Genomic DNA, 18,160 nt, shown 5'->3' with positions numbered 1-18,160 from the left:
CACAGCATTTCTGACTGCCTGTTTTGCCTATTACATATGTTAAAAGAAGCATATTTTAATACAATTTATTGCTAACATTACTTGTATGATAACTTGAATAAATTTTTTTAAATACTGTAAAATACTGAGAGAGCATTTAAATAAATAAAAGCAATAACAACTGCTAGACATTCAGCATGCTAATGTTCTTCACTAAAAGTCAAAACTATATCTAATTAATAAGTTAAATGCATCATATTCTTGTACACAGACACAATTCCAAACACAGCCACACAGGCTGCTTTTTAGAATACTTTTTACTGAAGAGACCCATCAGTGTAGACAATAAATCAATTTTTCAGAGTTTTTTTTTTGTTGGGTGAAGCTTTGCTTTGTTTTTCTGTTATTTTATGGAATGAATAACCCAGACAGCAAGCAGTTTCAGCCCAAATCTGGCCCACATTTGGCCCGCATGGATTTCACGTGGGCCAAATGTGGGCCGGAACTGCTTGCTGTCTTGGAAATTGAACTGGTTTTATTACACTGATTGTAATTCAACAATCCTGAGACACAAATGTCTGACTATATCAATTCCCAGGTTTTACGGAACACTGATAAGGCCCAAAATTAAAGACCAGAACGCCTTAGATAAACAGAGCATAATATGATTTCAGGAGGTTGTCATGGTTGAAGGGTCAGTCCACATGGCTGCCACATCTCTGAACCTGCAGAGAGCATAATGGCAAAAACGTTAGTATGCACAGCATAAGGATCTGTGACCAATAAAACTGTTCATTACAAGAAAAAAGAAAAAAAAAGAAAAAAACTTTGAACTGTTTCAATTGTTTTTAATATATTGAAACCATTTTAAAGATATGTTTAAAAATGCATTTAAAAAGGAAAATGTAATGTGGTGTATGAATAATAAAAATGAATAATATACAGTACATTCAAAGTTAAGATTTTTATATTTTCCTTCAGCAAATTTCAGCAATAATGCATTATTAAGACATAATTATATTTCAGTACTGAAAAAAATGTCATTGATACACCACAACAATTTTGGACTAATTATACACTGAACAAAAACACTTTTGTTTTTGCCCCCATTTTTCATGAGCTGAACTCAAAGATCTAAGACTTTTTCTGTGTACACCAAAGGCCTGTTTCTCTCAAATATTGTTCACAAATCTGTCTAAATCCGGTGTTAGTGAACACTTCTCCTTTTTGCCGAGATAATCCATCCACCTCACAGGTATGGCATATCAAGATGCTGATTAGACAGCATGATTTTTGGCATGAGGTGTGCTTTAGGCTGGCCACAATAAAAGGCCACTCTAAAATGTGCAGCACTGTAACAGAGTGGAATGTCAGTCACAGTTTTTCCATATACTTAGGGTAATGGAATTCAAAATTCTATGTGTTGTGATACTACGAGGCACTAGAGGGGTCTCGTTAGACACACCTGATTTGTATAGCAGATGGTGGCAATTGCCTGAAGCAACCTTTGGTTCTAAGCTCAACATGTGAGTATATTTGAATATTGGCTTCTTTCATTATTTAGAATGTGGGGGAATGTTTATGTTTGTTTTGTGTATTTTATATTTTTCAGAAGGACTTTTTTCTTTTTCCTATCATTTCACTTCAAAAATGTGTTTGGATACATGCCTAATTGTGACTGTGTTCAATCAAATACTGTTCCGAGTGGATATGCTTTTGTGTTGGATTCCTTTTTTGAAGGATCTTTCATCTGCTATAGTCGGGAGGTAGATCAACAGATTTCAACGCACACAATGTTTTTCTTTGGAAAGAAAATCTCATTTTTGCCAAGGAATGGATCATCATTTTTCACATAAGAACTATAAGATGGTTTATTGAGTGTAAAATCAAGGACAAAGTCTTGATGTTGGTTTATTTGTTTCTTTATTCTGTATATATAACTACTTTTCACATCCACACGACCACATCCGTGCGGTCGAGACAGAAGCCCACCAGGGTGGCGCAGAAGACCACCAGACATGATAATGATGATGAAAGTGAAGACAGCTGAGTGCAATTAACAGGTGTGCAATTACCGTGATGAAGGGACAAGGCTTAGTGGGAAATGTAGTGCCTGCGGTGAGGTGCCTATGGGGAAGTGAGACCACTTGTGGACACCCAGGGAAACACAGACCAGACACCATGACACTTTTGTGTACATAGAAAAAGTCTTAGATCCTTGAGTTCAGCTCACGAAAATTGGGGTTGGGGTTGCGTTTATAATTTTTTTCAGTGTAATAATAAGAAGGAAGTTTTTTCTTGAATACTAAATCACATAGGTGATTCCTTAGGGAATACTGAAAACTAGAGTAATAATCATTGCAAATAGAGTGTTGCTATTTCAGAGTAAAAATTCATCATTGAAAATAAGGCTGTTAGGACTGTTAGCATAATAACACTGTTATAAAATTTTTGCTTTTTGGTGTATCTTTAATACCCCCCCCCCTATAAAATGTAACAATTAAAATTATTAGTTTGCTATTAAAAAACATCTGTTTTTACATGTCATTGCTAACTTTGAATCTCACCTGGCATTTATGAGGTACTGTGCCAGGCTGATATTGGCAGGTGTTCCAGTAATGGTGATCTGACGGTCTGATGACCCCTCCATTGCATTAGCAATTTTGATCTGAGCCCCAGACATTTGACGGATTTCATTAATTTTTGTGCCCTGACGTCCGATTATGCAGCCTATTAGCTAGAAACATAAAGCAGACAGATTAAATTGAGTTTGGAAAATCAACAACTCTTCCTTAAATTCTTCTTTAATAAAATAAGGGGGTTACTGAGGACAAAGGATTATGCTCACATCATTTGGAATGGTGAGTTCATGAGTACTGGCCTGTGAACTGGCATCCAGACCTAGAAACAGAAAGAGAGAGAGAGATTTTAACCATGTTAAAAATGTACACTGTAAAAATTGTAATTTTAATGATAAAACGCAAAAAAATGCTACAGTAAAAAGTTCCCCTTACTATATATGGTGAAAACCGTAATAAATGTAATGGCATGTAATTTTAAATACTGTTAATAAAAAAATAAATTTACAGTTTCGAAATTGAAAAATAACAAGTCTTCTTGTAATTTACAGTGACAAATTTTTGCTACATGTGTAGCATATTTCTTATTATTATAACTTTGCCCACTTTGCCCATGCAGCAAGCAGATTGACACAGAGCAGGTCCTCACTGGCCCAAAGGGGCGAGTACCCGGGAGGACACGGGCTCTACATGGAGATTATAAAATCTTGCAAATGTGTTAGGTGTCACCCAGCCCGTAGTTCTACAGATGTCTTTTAGCGAGGCATCATGCGCCAGCATCAAGGAGGAAGCTACACTCCTAGTTGAGTGTACATAGGGGGCATGGCAGGTCTTGAGCTTGATAAGCCAGGACAATAGCATCCACTATCCAGTGGGATAACCTCTGCTTGGAGACAGCCTTTCTCTTCTGAAGAGCTGGTCTGAAGTCCTAAGGCACTGATCTTTGTCTACGTAGATTCATATGCACATACTGGACAGAGCAGCACCAGGGCTGGGTCTGCCTCCTCCCAGAGACAGCCCTCGTTCCAACCCCTCCTGAAGAAAGGAAAGCACTGACCTGATCGGGCATTTCTAGGGGTCCTCGCACCGAACACCAAGTGACAAAGAGGTTCAAGCTGCTCTAGCTGAAGTGATGGTAGCTACCACCTGAGGTGGCAAGGTACCTAAACCTTCCATGACCCGTCCAGAACTTACACATGTAGGTTCCAAAGATCGGGACGTGGGTGCCAGAGGGTGCCCCATCTCTGAGAAAGAAGGTCTTTCCTCAGAGGAATTGGCCAGAGAAGGGCTGTCGTGAGGAGTACTAGTTTGGGTAACCAGGTCCGGCTGGGTCAAAAAGGCACAACCATGAGGACATGCTCCTCATCCTCCCTGATCTTGCACAATGTCTGTGCAAGAAGGCTCACTGGGGGAAATGAATACTTCCGCAGGCCCAGCGGCCAGCTGTGTGCCAGAGTGTCCGTGCCAAGGGTGCCCTCGGGAGTAAAATAACTGGCAGTGGAAATTTTCTGGAGAGGCAAACAAGTCTACCTGAGCGTCTCCAAAGCATTCCCAAATCAGCTGAACCGACTGGGGGTGGAGTCTCTTTTGCCCGGGGGAGAGATTGCTGCCATGAGAGCTCGTCGACTGCACGATTGAGCCTGCCCAGGATGTGAATGGCACGAAGCAACCTCAGATGCTTCTGACTCCACAAGAGGAGATGGTGAGCGAGTTGCGACGTGCGGTGGGAGAGTAGACCGCCCTGACGGTTGATGTACACTACAGTCACAGAATGCGCTTGTCCTTCAGCAGGGCCCTGAAGTGGTGCAGAGCAAGCCGTCCTGCAAGCAACTCAAGACAATTGACATGCCACTGAAGTCGGGGTCCCATCCAGGAGCCTGACGCAGCATGCCCATTGCACATGGCAACCCAGCCCATGGCAGAGGCATCTGATCACACTACAACGTGTCTGGACACAGGTTCTATGGGAACGCCAGCCTGTAGAAATGAGGGGTCCAACCATGGGGTGAAAGTTCAGAGGCAGGCCGGAGTGACGGTCACTTGGAGCTTGCCCAATTAACATGCCCATCTTGGGACTCGGTCGTGAAGCCAGTGCTGAAGCGGTCTCATATGGAGTAACCTGAGCGGTAAGACTGCCGCCGCGGATGCCATATGCCTGCAGGGCCAGTGGCGGAACAGAAAGAAAATGAGAACCAAGGATTCTCCCCCGGCCCTCCTCCGTGGGAAGGAGTGGTCCTGCTACCATCTCCTGACGAGCTGATGTCTCCAAATCCGGGTCCCCCATCTCACCCCCATCTCCAGCAGGCTGAAGCGGCTGCACCGGCGGCAGAGTGGAGACAGCAGTGGGCAGCCGGGGCAGGATGTGTCTGATGGCCTCAGACTGCTTCTGGGCAGCTCTCTACCATGTCACCGAAGAGGCCATCCTGAGAAACCAGGGAGTTGAGGAGATGAGCCCGATCAGGCTCCCTCATGTCTGCCAGGCTCAGCCATAGGTAGTGCTCCTGGACTACCAAAGTGGACATCACCTGACCCAAGGAGCGTGCAGTGACCTTTGTCGGTAGCAGTGCATGCCTCCTGCAAAACCCCCGGGTCAGCACTGCCCCCGTGCAGCTGATTGAGCAACTTGACCTGGTAGACCTGAAGGTAGGCCATGGCGTGCAGGGCAGGAGCGTCCTGGCCCGCAGCTCTTTAAGCCTTGGACACAAGCATGGATGAGAACTTACAGGCCTAGAAGGGCAGCTTGGGACCACCACGCCATGCAGAGGGGCTCTGCAGACACAGTTGCATCGCAACAGAACACTCCACTGGGGGAATCCCAGCATACCCCTTGGCCTCCCCATCATCGATGGCAGTGAGGGCGGAGGAAGTACTAGAACAGTTTCGGGCAGTTAAACCCCAGACACGTGACACAGTGATCATGACGAGCGATATAACGACCACACCCAAAAAACACACTGGCGGAATTACATCTTCAAAAAGACGCAAATTCAGCCTGTTACTCTTTTAGCTTAATAAAAAAAGCTCTTTTAGAGGTGCTGAAGCACTCAGGTGGAACGCAGGAGCAGACGTAGGAAACCTAGACGAAGCGCTGAATCGCGCCGTCACACCAACACCAGTTGATTCGTCTTGAAACACTTGTCTTGAAAGCAGCAAGGGATGTGCTTGGCTCCAAAGTGAAAGCTTGAATGCGAGTTGCTTGCGCTGCTCCTTATACTGTATACAGAGCTCGCAATGCAAATTCCGCAGACCAAGGTACTCAGCGTACCATTGGCTTGTTTTGTAACCACTCGAAGGTGATTGGGCTCTCGGGTGAGATTTGTTGGACCCACTTTATATTAAGTGGCCTTAACTACTATGTACTTACATTTTAATTAATAATTTAGTCTCTCCTTAACCTTACCCCTATCCCACCTCAATAGCAGCAAAAGTGTTTTACAATACAATATGAACACAATAAGTACATTGTACTTATTTTTTTATGTAAGTAAATAGTAGTTAATGCCACCTAATATAAAGTGGGACCCATTTGTTAGTCTCTTTTTGACGTAACGTAGAACATGACCGACTGAAAGGGAACCAGTCAACATCACTCTGATTGATCGAGGCAGCACATTATCATAACCCAACCAATAAACGCCACTCTGTTTGGCCGAGGCAACACGACAGGAAATTCGCGCGACTGTTTAATCATTGCAAAATGGCACAGCTTTTCAACCCTGCATCGCTGGTGAATTTATTTTTGAATAAAGATGAAAATGGTAATATTGAATTGTGATTTGTATTTGAGTAGCTGTAGTGTTGTATGTGGTCCCATGTTTCCAGAGGATCGAGGACATGTTTTCTGTGCCAGTTAATTTTCCTGTAGCTTTGTTTGGCTCAACAGCTAGTTTCAACAGGAAATACATTACACATTCGTATGCATCTCCAGTTATCACCTGGTGCTGAGACAATCAAGTGTAGATTTTGGAAAATTATCTAGTACCATTTCAGAAGGTGGCATACTGTTCCAGATCATTTTGTGTTCCTGCTGAAACTAGAATTTGAGCCAAACAAGCTACAGGAAAGTTAACTGAAACAGAAAACATGTCCTCCATCCTCTGGAAACATGGGACCACAGTCATTGAAGTTATAAAAACAATGCCCAAAATAAGTCTAAATTTGATGTTGAAAAGACGTCCACAAACGCCCACATTTGGACTATAAATAGCCCTTACACAGAGGTCCCACGGATGTCAACATTAGATGTGCGGAAGACGTCAAAAAAAGACGTTGCCTGACGTTACAAAACAACCCTTTCAATGGACCGAATTTGGACGTCTAAAAATTACATGAAAAAGACGTCACTCCGACGTCACATTGCGCAGTGGGACTAATATGCAACCCATCCAGAGGGAGAAGAGTGAAAGACAAAAGTTAATGAAAGACCTACAGGTATATAGTGAAGGGTGTGTAGCGGGGGGTTGGGTACGTACCAGGAAAAGCGGGGGTGGTCTGTCCGAGGGAGGTAAAGGGGGTTTGCTGCATAACCAGCTGATGGAGCTTTGTCAACTGCTGGGCAAGGGAGGAGGATCAGTACACCTAAGAAGTTATGATTAAATAAAGAAGTCCTGCTTGGACCTTTACAAACTCATCTAGGCACTAACAAGGGGAAGCTGTGAGAAATCTAATTTTTGACACTGCATTCTATAAAAAACACAAAAATATCAGTTGAATGAATTTTAGTAAAGCAGGTCATAAAAAAAGGTTAACACAAACCCTACACTACAGAAAGAAGAAGGATTAGAAGTTGTACTCACGTCTGGGTGTGGGATGGCATATTGTCCCTGAATGGTGTAGGCCTAAGAAAGGAAAAAAAATCTTCAATGTACATAACAGAATTCAATATCAATGCCAGAGGTACACAAACTTTATAACTATAGTAATTATATTTAATTCAAATCCCATTTTACATGTGCAACACAAGTGAAAACTAATTAATTTCATGGCCTGAATTAACTTTTTTTAGTGTGCACTCGGGTTCGAATGATGTCAGAGTTAGGTAAATTTAGATGCTGTAAACACGGTCTTCTTCATTTCATTAACTTTTTTTGGCACAGAACTCTAAAGCTAAGGTCCTTCCATTTTGTGCAAAAAAGGGTGAATGTAAGAGAAAACAACTTTCATGGAGATTATCAAATACATATATTTTAGTCCATGAAAAGAATTGGATGAATGAATGTCTTTGAATTATTTACTGTACTGTATTTCGACTTTGAAAAGGATCTGGATTATTTGTCCACAAAATGTTATATTAATTCCTTACATTTATATAGCGCTTTACTAGGCAGTCAAAGCGCTTTACATAGTCAGGGGGTATCTCCTCATCCCCCACCACTGGCACAATCCACCTGGATGATGTAATGGCAGCCATGTTGAGCCAGAACACCCACCACACACCACCTTACTGGTGGAGAGGAGACAGAGTTATGAATCCAGTCAGTAGATATGGGGATTGTCAGGAGGCCATGATGGTCAGAGGCCAATGGGAAAATTTTGCCAGGATGCCAATGTCACACCTCTACTCATTTCGCTTATTGACAGTATAGTGGCCCCATCACTACACTAGGACCCCCATAGGGTGAGCACCCACTGCTGGACAAACAAGCAACTCTTCCAGCAATAACATAGCTTTCCCATGAGGTCTACCATCTAGGTACTAGGGGTGGGCGGATCGATCTAAATATCGATAGTATCGATGCCAACCCTGGTATTGGTATCGGAAGATACAATAGTAATTGAATCGATATTTTAATTTAAATATCTCTCATCTACGTTAATTATACTTTGCTCATGTCTTCTACCTCTACAATCCTGAGCAAACGCTGCTTTCAAATCTGGGCCCACTTTGCTACTCCTCCCCCTCCTGCTGCTCTGCTGTCATAGTCATTGTTGTGTCTGTCGTCACGTGACTCACTGACACAAGGAGCAGCGAACAGAGTGAGTAAAGCTGATAGCACATTGAAGTCCAGAAGGGGGGCTCAGGGAATGTAATTGCACAGGTATATTTGTTCTTTGTTTGTTCTTCAGTAATAATTGTGTGCACTTTATTTCATTTGGTTTTAAAACCAGAAAAAAAGTGAGAGATTTTTGTTAATCTTTATTATTATTATTATTATGTTTTTTTTAAAGGATGTAAAGAAGTCATTCTACAGTGCCTAATAACTAATAATTTTGCGGACTTCAATACATTAATACAAAAATATTGCCTAAATAATTGATCATTAATTTACCTCAGAAATAATGAGAGACCTACTGCTCTCCCCTGCACTTTTTTTTTTAAGTAAAAACTATCGTATTGGTATCGGTATCAGCAATACTGACCCAATATGTATTTGGTATCGGATCGATACCAAATTTTGCAGTATCACCCACCACTACTAGGTACTGCCCAGGCTTCGCCCTGCTTAGCTTCAGTGGGCAACCGGTCTTGGGCTCCGGGGTGATATAGCTGCCGGTATTTGCACAGTCCATTTCATGGTTCATCATGTCACAATATGCATTTCCTTTTGTGGACCAAATGTATTTTATTTAACCATTAAAATTTATAAATTAAGTAAATTAACATTTGATTTTCTGAATCAAATGAAGTGCTGTTACATTTCTGTTAATGTAATGAAATTAATTAAACTGGCTTTTGTCTTTCTGTACATTAAATCATGTACTGGCTTTACATTTTCTGGGGAAGAAATCCAACTGGCTTTTGTTTTTTTTGTACGAATTCTATTAACATAAAATTGTATTTTGTTAGAATTTCTTTAAGTAATTCAATTATCCAAAAAGACTGTAATACATTTTACATTTATCACCCCATATAAATAATATCTCATCTGCATCTCAATAAATTAGAATGTTGTGGAAAAGTTAATTTATTTCAGTAATTCAACTCAAATTGTGAAGCTGGTGTATTAAATAAATTCAATGCACACTGACTGAAGTAGTTTAAGTCTTTGGATCTTTTAATTGTGATGATTTTGGCTCACATTTACCAAAAACCAATTCATCAAATCTCAACAAATTAGAATATAGCTTAACAATACTCACAGGCAGAGGCTGATGCTGCAGTAACAAGCTGAGGCCGGCTGTGGCTGGTGCTGCCAGAGTATCTGCTCTCACCTGGCCCCCAGAGAAAATGACTTGTGCAGTGGCAGGTTTCGGCCTATATGGAATTGTGGCACCTTTGGGTGGGGACTGGCAAAAGTCAGTGGAGGTCAAATAAAGATGGAAAAGATTGTAATAAAAAAAAAACTAAAGAAAAGTGGGGGAAAACTATAATAGAACAGAATGTATTAGATGATAACAAAATGAGACCATGATAAAAAGGCAACTTCCTCTTTGACATAATAATATATTCTGATATTCAAATCTATTTTAAATCTGTTATACAACGTATTTTTCTTATTTCCACAAAACATAAAATCTGATATTTTTAAGAATGTTCAACATTAATCCATACCTGTGGTTTTTGCACTTCATAACATTTTGTTGGGTTGTCATTGTTTGATGTTTGTAACGTAATATTTTACATATATCATCTGTGTATGTATGTGCTGATCGATGTTTGGATTTGATCTGAAAGTGGATAGTGTTAGATCTGAAAGTGGAAGTGTTAGATTTCTATCTGTTCACCACACCGCCTTTTTGTGACTTGATAGTTTTGATTTTCAGAATATGGACAAAAACAGCTGGAACATTCTTCAAAATATCTTCTTTTGTGTTCCACAGAAATCAGAAAAAGTTTCAATGAGAGTTGAGTGAACTATTTCTTTAACCTCAAAACCACTGTAATTTGTCTATTCCTTACCTCCAGCATGACCACACAGATCTGCTTCACACACTGGACAATGGCCTCTGGAGCACCTGAGATAGTGACCGCCCGCTCAGTAGAATTGGGCAACATGTCTCCAGCCACTTGCACTTGAGCCCCTGTAGTCTGGGGAACAAGCACAGCACAATCAGAAACCCTTGGAACACAGCACTACCATACTTCAGTAACAATGGCATTCTGAGCATTAAAATAAATAATGCCACACTTTATGAAATATGTAGATCATGAACAAATTATAAGTTTGAACGTACCTCCCTCATCTCCTTGATCTTGGAGCCTCCTTTCCCAATTAGAGAGCCACACTGACTGGCCGGCACGACCAAACACAAAGTCACTGGAGGCTTACTAGTAGCCTGGCTATTGCTCATAGAGTTAACAATATCCTGCATAGAACCAAAACATTGATTTCTATTACAGATTTTTATTGATTTATTTTTGGGTTTTAGTAAAAATGTGTAATTAGAAAAGTTAATTAGAATACTTCTTCAAACTTGAATGCGATCATGGCAAAGGCCTTGAATATAGCATCTGTGGGTCCTGTTATGGTAACTATCCTCTCTGGGCAATTCCCCTCTGAAATATTTATGCGTGCATTACTCTGTAGAAACAGTTTGTGACGTTTTATAATAACCATGTTACACTTACCACAGCAACTAAAATGAATTGTAATGCTACTTACATCTTCACGCATCTTCTTCACAGTTTCTCCTTTCTGAAAAGAATAATCGCATTTTTGATAAAACACAGATGTTAATGATTGCACAATGTACATTTGTAATAAATACATGTTCAAATCCATACAGAAAAAAAAAAAGGCAGCATAGACGCTGATTTATGTTTCTGCCGGGTGCCAACCAACCACCAATAAATTAATTAATAAATTAATTAATAAATTAATAAATTATCAACAAAATATAATTGGTTGAGAAAATTATATGGGCTTATTACTCAGTGTTTTTTACTAGGCTTGGTGTCAGTTTTTCAAGTCCTTTTCTCCGTGCGATTGTGCGCTTTATGAAGAATTCAATTCGCAAACAGAAAAACACAAACCACAAAATACATGAGTCAAGTCGACAGACATTTGATAAATCCATGGTTTATCTATAGTATAATATACTATCTATACTATTAATGTTTTTTTGGTTTTATTTGCAGTAAAACCATGGTTAATTTTTGTAAGGCCAATTAAGCCCGTGTGCATACTGTGTACTTTAACTGTATATAGATTTTCACGAAGGAAATTGACAAATATCCTGCAAATTTTTTCGACTTTGAAGATCTGCTACATAAAACTCAGTGCGATTGCCTAAATATGAGCTACTTATAATGAAAACTGCTCAAACACAGTTTTATCCAGGTCTGGTTCCAGAATTAAATACTGAGGGTGTTTCAGAAAGTAGCTCTAGCCTCAATGCACATACATCTTCATGTATATTTTTTTGTTTTATCTATTGCTCTTTTTAAGTGTGAATTCCACATTAATATGCAGATGTCATTCCCAAAACTTTGCAGCATGTAGGCCTATGTAGCCGAAAAAAATAAATAAAATACAAATCTAAATGAATAATGGTGATTGTGATTTCACCAAGTACAACATGTTCCTGGATCAACATCCTTGTTGATCCTGGAACAACATTCCAATCAACTAATCAGAACAGAGATAGAAGTTTTCAGAAAATATCTGTTTGAGGCTTACAATCAGAATTAGGTGCTTCTACACCCTTGTTAATCAGTTATCATTTCCCACTGATTTTTGGAATAAAATATGGTTAGGGTTTGGGTAAAGTCTATATTTTTGGACAATAATGTTGATCCAGGATCATAAAAAGATGCTGATCCAAGAACATGTCTTACTTGGCAAAATCACGCCGACCATGGATAATATAGCCTAGAATGCACATAAAGAGAATTTCCTTTTTAATCACTAAAAAGCTCTTCCTTGTTTTAGTTCATCGTGATCCCAGGTCTTTTTCGCCAATATGATGGTGAATACAGAATATCTTGAGTTTTCCCCATGGGTGCTCAGCCATCCACGTGTTTGAAAATAATGTCTTGGTGGCTGAATGTGTCGTTTTTACCTTGCCTATAATGCTGCCAACCTCCTGCAAGAAAAAAAAAAAAAAAAACGTGTTTATTGTGATAACAAACTTCTATCCATTTCCTTTTAAGGAGAGACATTTTTGTCCTCTTACAAAATATAGTACTATGTACACAATCTGTTGTCTATCACTGGTGGTTTTATTACCATGGTGCAGTAAACTGTGTATGTGGAAATTTTAGATTAGATTCATGTTCTTTTACCTTGCCATGCATGAGGAGTCTGATAGTCAAAGTGACATTAAGTCCTCCTTCAGGTTGCACTTTGTTGGGCTCCATAGTGAGGATTTAGGACTGGGTGAATTAGTTAGGAACTCACAGGAGCAGTTAAGGAATAGGGGCCAGTGGTCACCACACAGTAGCCTAAAAATTTGAAAGAAGCAACAACAAAAAACTTTTTTTCATTTTGAAACAAAACCAAATTAAAATGTATTATTGCAATGGAAACCCCAACACGTTAGGATAACTCATTTCAGTTTGAAGAAACAGAAAAAAAAAACTTATATGTTTGAGTTATTTCACAATAAATAAATTGAAATTAGTCTACCTAGTTTGGGAAATTACATTTATTTAAATTGAACATTGAAAGATAATATTGATCATGTTCTGTTCTGCAATGTTAATGTAAATCATTCACAATAAAAAAAAATAAAAAAAATGAAAATAAAATAAAAAAGGTTGCATTTTATGCATGCAATAGCCTTTCACTGGCAGTCCATTATGAAAATGAACCATTGTTTTACTAAAGTGACCATAGTTCAACTATTTGTAGATTAAAATCATGTGTAAACTACAGTATACACATATTTGAACAATGTGTAAACAAAAATATAAACTAATAAGTTACAGTTAAGTCATATTGAATGTTAAAACATTTTTTTAAAGTAAGTAGTTATCATTATCTATTTTATTGGTATCAATATAGATATCGACAATGCTGCCTTGAATAATATCAGTATCATATCGAAAACATTAAATTTTTAAATTAACTAAAAAATCTTGCAGTTAACTGCTAACTAGCAATAGCACATATCATGTGCTTACATATTTCACAAAGAGACTGCACTATGAGCAAGTGTAATTACTGGTCTTTAAATAAATCAGCATAAATATTAGCTCACTATTCATTGGCCTATCATCAACCTAACAACAGTCTCTGCTCTTCAGCACAATAGTAGCCTCAAAACTCTGTTTAGGTCCCAACATAACAGAACATGAAATACTAGCAGACATTGCATATATTAATATTTTCCAAAAACACATAAACTAACAATTAATTTTTACATTTAATATTCTTACTGACTCTAAGGCAAATCTGTGAACTTGGAATCTGCTGTAACTAATTCAGTTTATTTTCTCATTTATATAATCAGTTACTGAGTTCACATAACCTGTTCTATTCAGTGAAGTGAATTTTAAGTTATTTTGATATATATATATATATATATATATATATATATATATATATATATATATATATATATATACTGTCATAATCAAAGGAAAACAAAAATTAATAACTAGAGTGACATCTGAGTCATATCAACTCTAATACATATTGCTAAGGTCAAGTTTAGATTTTGTAACATCAGAGATTATAATACATTGAAAAAGCTAAATAGTTAACTAAATCAAATAAATAATGATTTTCGAAGTACATTTATTTACTTGTACATTTATTACTATTATAGCAGATGCTTTGCCAGTGACCATGTATCTGTAGGCAAAACAAGCATAAAATAATGATGGATTATTGTTATTTTTATTACTATTATTTTCCCTGTCTGCAGCCTTTGACACAGATCAGTTGTCAGTTAATAGATTGTGTGCAGATAATTTCCCCATGGCTGCATTATTTCACAGCTCAGATGACTGGCTGAAATACAAAATATAAAATAAAATGCTGTCTTATTACAAATAAAAAAGAATAGCCTGTTAAAAGTAAAGCATTAATTTATCTGAATAAATTGTACAATAAAATCAATCCAACAATCAAAATGTTTAGAATATTGCTCTGCGCATCTCAGACCAGCAGGCAGAGGAAGCAGGGGACAGATAGAGAAGGATGAGCTCTACAGCCAGATGTCCTCCAATCTCCTACAGGACGCCAGATTACATAAAGACTTTAATCCAGATTAACAACATCCAGGGGTTGGTGTCTAGTCGTAACAGCAAAAATATTCTACAGAAATCGACAATCAGTGCCAGGCCTAGCAGACTAGAAGCCGGAGGCAAATAAATAAACCTCCTCAGTTATATAAAAGAATAGGTTGAAAGATATGCTTTATTGTAGAAACATCTCACATCTTGATGTATTCAGTTCTTAAAAACTATATAGCTTGAAGAGAAACATTTTAACAGTGGGATGAACCATTAATCACAAGGGAGGATTATACACAACACACTTTCATAAGGGCCAATCAGGCTGAAACAGATGGCATTATTTTGTGCCAAGGGGATCATAGATGAATCAGGTCTGATTCTGAAATACTTTTGCACCCATAATGCCTCAGAGGAAAGGCCCTACTAAGATGGAGTGTGGACAGGAGCTTTGTTTTTGCATCGTTTTTTCTAATTAGAGTTCCACTTCTGTCTGATGTGATGAGGTCGTGTAGAAAACAAAATCGCCACATACAGTATGGCACTGTTTGAGGTATGTTTGCTTTAAATTAGCAAACTCTTCTCTTTTTCAATCTAACCTTTTAATCACTCCTACAGATGAACACACACACACATGCACACAAAGATACAAAATTACATGGATTAATAAATGTGGAAACAATGCTACATCCAGGTTTCTTGTTTTTTTTATTTTTTTATTTGGCAAGTTAGTTATTAGTAGATTTCGCTGCAGAATCACAGCCAATGCACACACACAAAAAACCCTGCACAAACACAATAATTTTTCAAATCAGTCTCCAATTTGCTGTTTTGAATCAGGAATATTCTGCTTTGATGCCTATACCATTTGATTTACGAGCTCAGCTTGAAGAATATAGAGAATTCATGGCAAAAAAATGTCACTGCATAGTGCTTCCGATTGCTGCTCCAGGATAAAGTTGTCTGTAACTGCTTGTCTAGGATAAATTTGTTAAAGCCAAATCCAAACCTTAAAGATTAGTGAAATGTAAAAGCTGACTCTACATCAGTGATTGCAGAAAGCTGTTATAATGCATCACTTACCATGTTTACCATATGTGCAGAGAAAATTGATTCATTTATGAAAATTCATATTATATATTAAATCATCATTAAAAATTTTTTTTTTTTAAATAAAGGCAGTGTAAAATGCATTTAGTACATTTTGATATTACAAATGAATTAAAATCTAAGTTTTTATTTTTTATTTATGTTTTATTTTTACATTTACATTACATCAGGAAATCATTATTAGAACTAAAATTCCCTACGAAGTATACGTTTTTTTCTATATATTCTGGGCCATCTACTTTGTTTTTCCTGGCACCCAAACTAAAAGTCATATGGAAAGATTAATTTACCCATTCTTTTGTAATTTTTGCATGGTTCTACATTCTTTGCTATGCTAACACAGCAAGATCATCTAACATAGCAATAAATAAATATATTTTAAATACTATTGCACAGTTGTTTAAGTAATGCCATTATATCACTGAAAACAGAGTAAGTATTTGTAAAAAATTCAACCATGCAGTCTTTTCTAGCTACTTTTGTACTTTCAGTATACCAGTAATAGAATACACATTACCTGCGGTACTGTGGCCAATATACATTATGTCCACAGTTTAGCTACTAGAACACCCCCTCTAATTTCAGAAGCACCGTCAGAGATTTTGGCCTGTGCGCAGCATTGTAAGAGGAGGAGTGCTCATGACATCTGATTGGGAAAGTGGGTCAAGCTTTCTACTAAAGAGCTTCTGGCCTCTTCTTCTGAAGCAGCTATCAAATTAAGCACGCTTTGTGCATGGCTTAGCAATGCTCAGAAAAAGCTCCCCCTGTTTCCACTGCACATCTCTGCATGGCACTCAATGTACAAAAATTTATCGTTAGAAGAGGGTCTTCCCTCTGCACTGTGACTGAGGTTTTAGTTCCAATAAAGAGTGACATCTCATATTTAAACCTACCGAGGCATGAACTGCATTAAATACAGAAAGAAGATATTAACAATGAAAACATTAAAGAGTGACCACTTTATTCTTATTTTATACATGCCCATTTTTAATAATGACTTAATAATGACTTAAATAATTATTGGAGTATAGAAAAGTTACACGTGTCATTTTCATGCAAAGACATGGTAATATGACACCCTGTATACCATGTGTTGCAAATCTACTAAATGTCATTGACTTCTTTTAGCTTGAACATATAAGTGATTTTTATGTAAATATTGATTATTCATTGATGGCCAAAGTGGCTTTAAAATTCAAATCCCCTGAAGAACCACATATACTGAATCACCCTAAGCCTATGAGCATGAATTGATATTGATATTTTCTGATGATGATGATAATCAGGATAATGACTGTTCAGATATTTTCAGTTCTGATCAAAGTCAAATTCGGCACAATGCCACCTTAGCTATCTGTCACATACAAAGATGGTGCAGATACCCATAGACAAGTTTTTTGGTAATTATCCAATAATTTAATTATCCTACATAAGCTTAGTTAAATATACATATCGTTGTGCAGACCACAGTGAGGAAGAAATAAAGGAGATCTAATTGAGCAGTTTTTCCAAGAGATAGCCACACTTTTCTCAAACACGTATTGTTCCTTTGTATTTGTTTAATTAGGTGTAGTGACTCATTTAGGCATGTCCTCGAGCTTCAAATACAACCATTTCCGAACAATGTCCAGCAAGGTTTAAAAAAAAGTTGTCGCGATTCATTAATTAATGATATGTTTGACCTTTGGTTGGCCTAGAAATCAAAACCAGTTTCAAAGCAGATATTAAAGGTTTTGTAGACTAACATTTCATAATGCTATTTGTAGTATGATCATCCAAAATGATGTACAGTGTCAAACTGTATGTTTGTTTTCAATCAAAGTAAATAAACATTAAGACAAATATGTCACAATATGTAGGTTGCTTATAATCCATTTTCATTTATGTTCAAATTTAAAATGCACATAATAATAAATATTCAGAACAAACCTTCAACCTTCTGAAACATCCTCAGAAAACAATCAAAATAGAAGCTTGAAAAGAGGCTTTACCTTTGGTGCTACTGGAAACAGATGGCCACCACTTTCGATGTTTGCAAAAAGATTAATAATAACAGAACAACTGGCAAACGGAAAATGATTTTCCCTCTATCCTCTTGGTTAACTCAGATTGAAAGGGGGCATCCAATTGGCTAAAAGATAGAGTCATGTGAACACAGTGTCACAACATGTGACTTTCTCGGAAAACAGAATGATGTCAAAAACGCATTTAGACTGAAGTGATTTTGGGGTTCAGTTTAGATCTTTGGCCAGTGTTGTGAAATGCTGAAAGCAGGTCAGGATACCATGGGTGCAGGGGCACAGGGGTTTCCCCTCCTGCGAGATATCCGAATCTGTTCAATTAAGCACCCTGATAATTCAGCAAAAACAATTGGTTGGTGCTCATCTGTGTCATGCCTGTTCTTTACCCTGAGGGGATCTTAGTTATGATG

General features: G+C 37.9%; 1 protein-coding gene across 1 annotated transcript; it reads right to left on the bottom strand.

The window, feature by feature from the left end:
• Positions 1-402: 402 nt before the first annotated feature.
• On the bottom strand, positions 403-17,793 carry LOC113051115 (poly(rC)-binding protein 3-like). Its single transcript, XM_026214723.1, has 13 exons — positions 17,721-17,793; positions 12,724-12,882; positions 12,501-12,524; positions 11,102-11,134; positions 10,904-11,020; positions 10,674-10,805; positions 10,399-10,527; positions 9,639-9,785; positions 7,355-7,396; positions 7,031-7,106; positions 2,828-2,880; positions 2,547-2,716; positions 403-704 (listed from the first exon to the last, which is right to left on the bottom strand). Exons 2-13 carry the CDS (start codon positions 12,796-12,798, stop codon positions 650-652), a joined length of 1,053 nt encoding a protein of 350 aa, XP_026070508.1. The 5' UTR covers positions 12,799-12,882; positions 17,721-17,793; the 3' UTR covers positions 403-649.
• Between the last annotated feature and the right edge of the window lie 367 nt (positions 17,794-18,160).

The sequence above is a fragment of the Carassius auratus genome, chromosome 31 (genome assembly GCF_003368295.1).
Source record: "Carassius auratus strain Wakin chromosome 31, ASM336829v1, whole genome shotgun sequence".
Taxonomy (NCBI): domain Eukaryota; kingdom Metazoa; phylum Chordata; class Actinopteri; order Cypriniformes; family Cyprinidae; genus Carassius; species Carassius auratus.
Note: the sequence above shows the minus strand (reverse complement) of the source record. Positions and strands in the feature narration are given on the sequence as shown.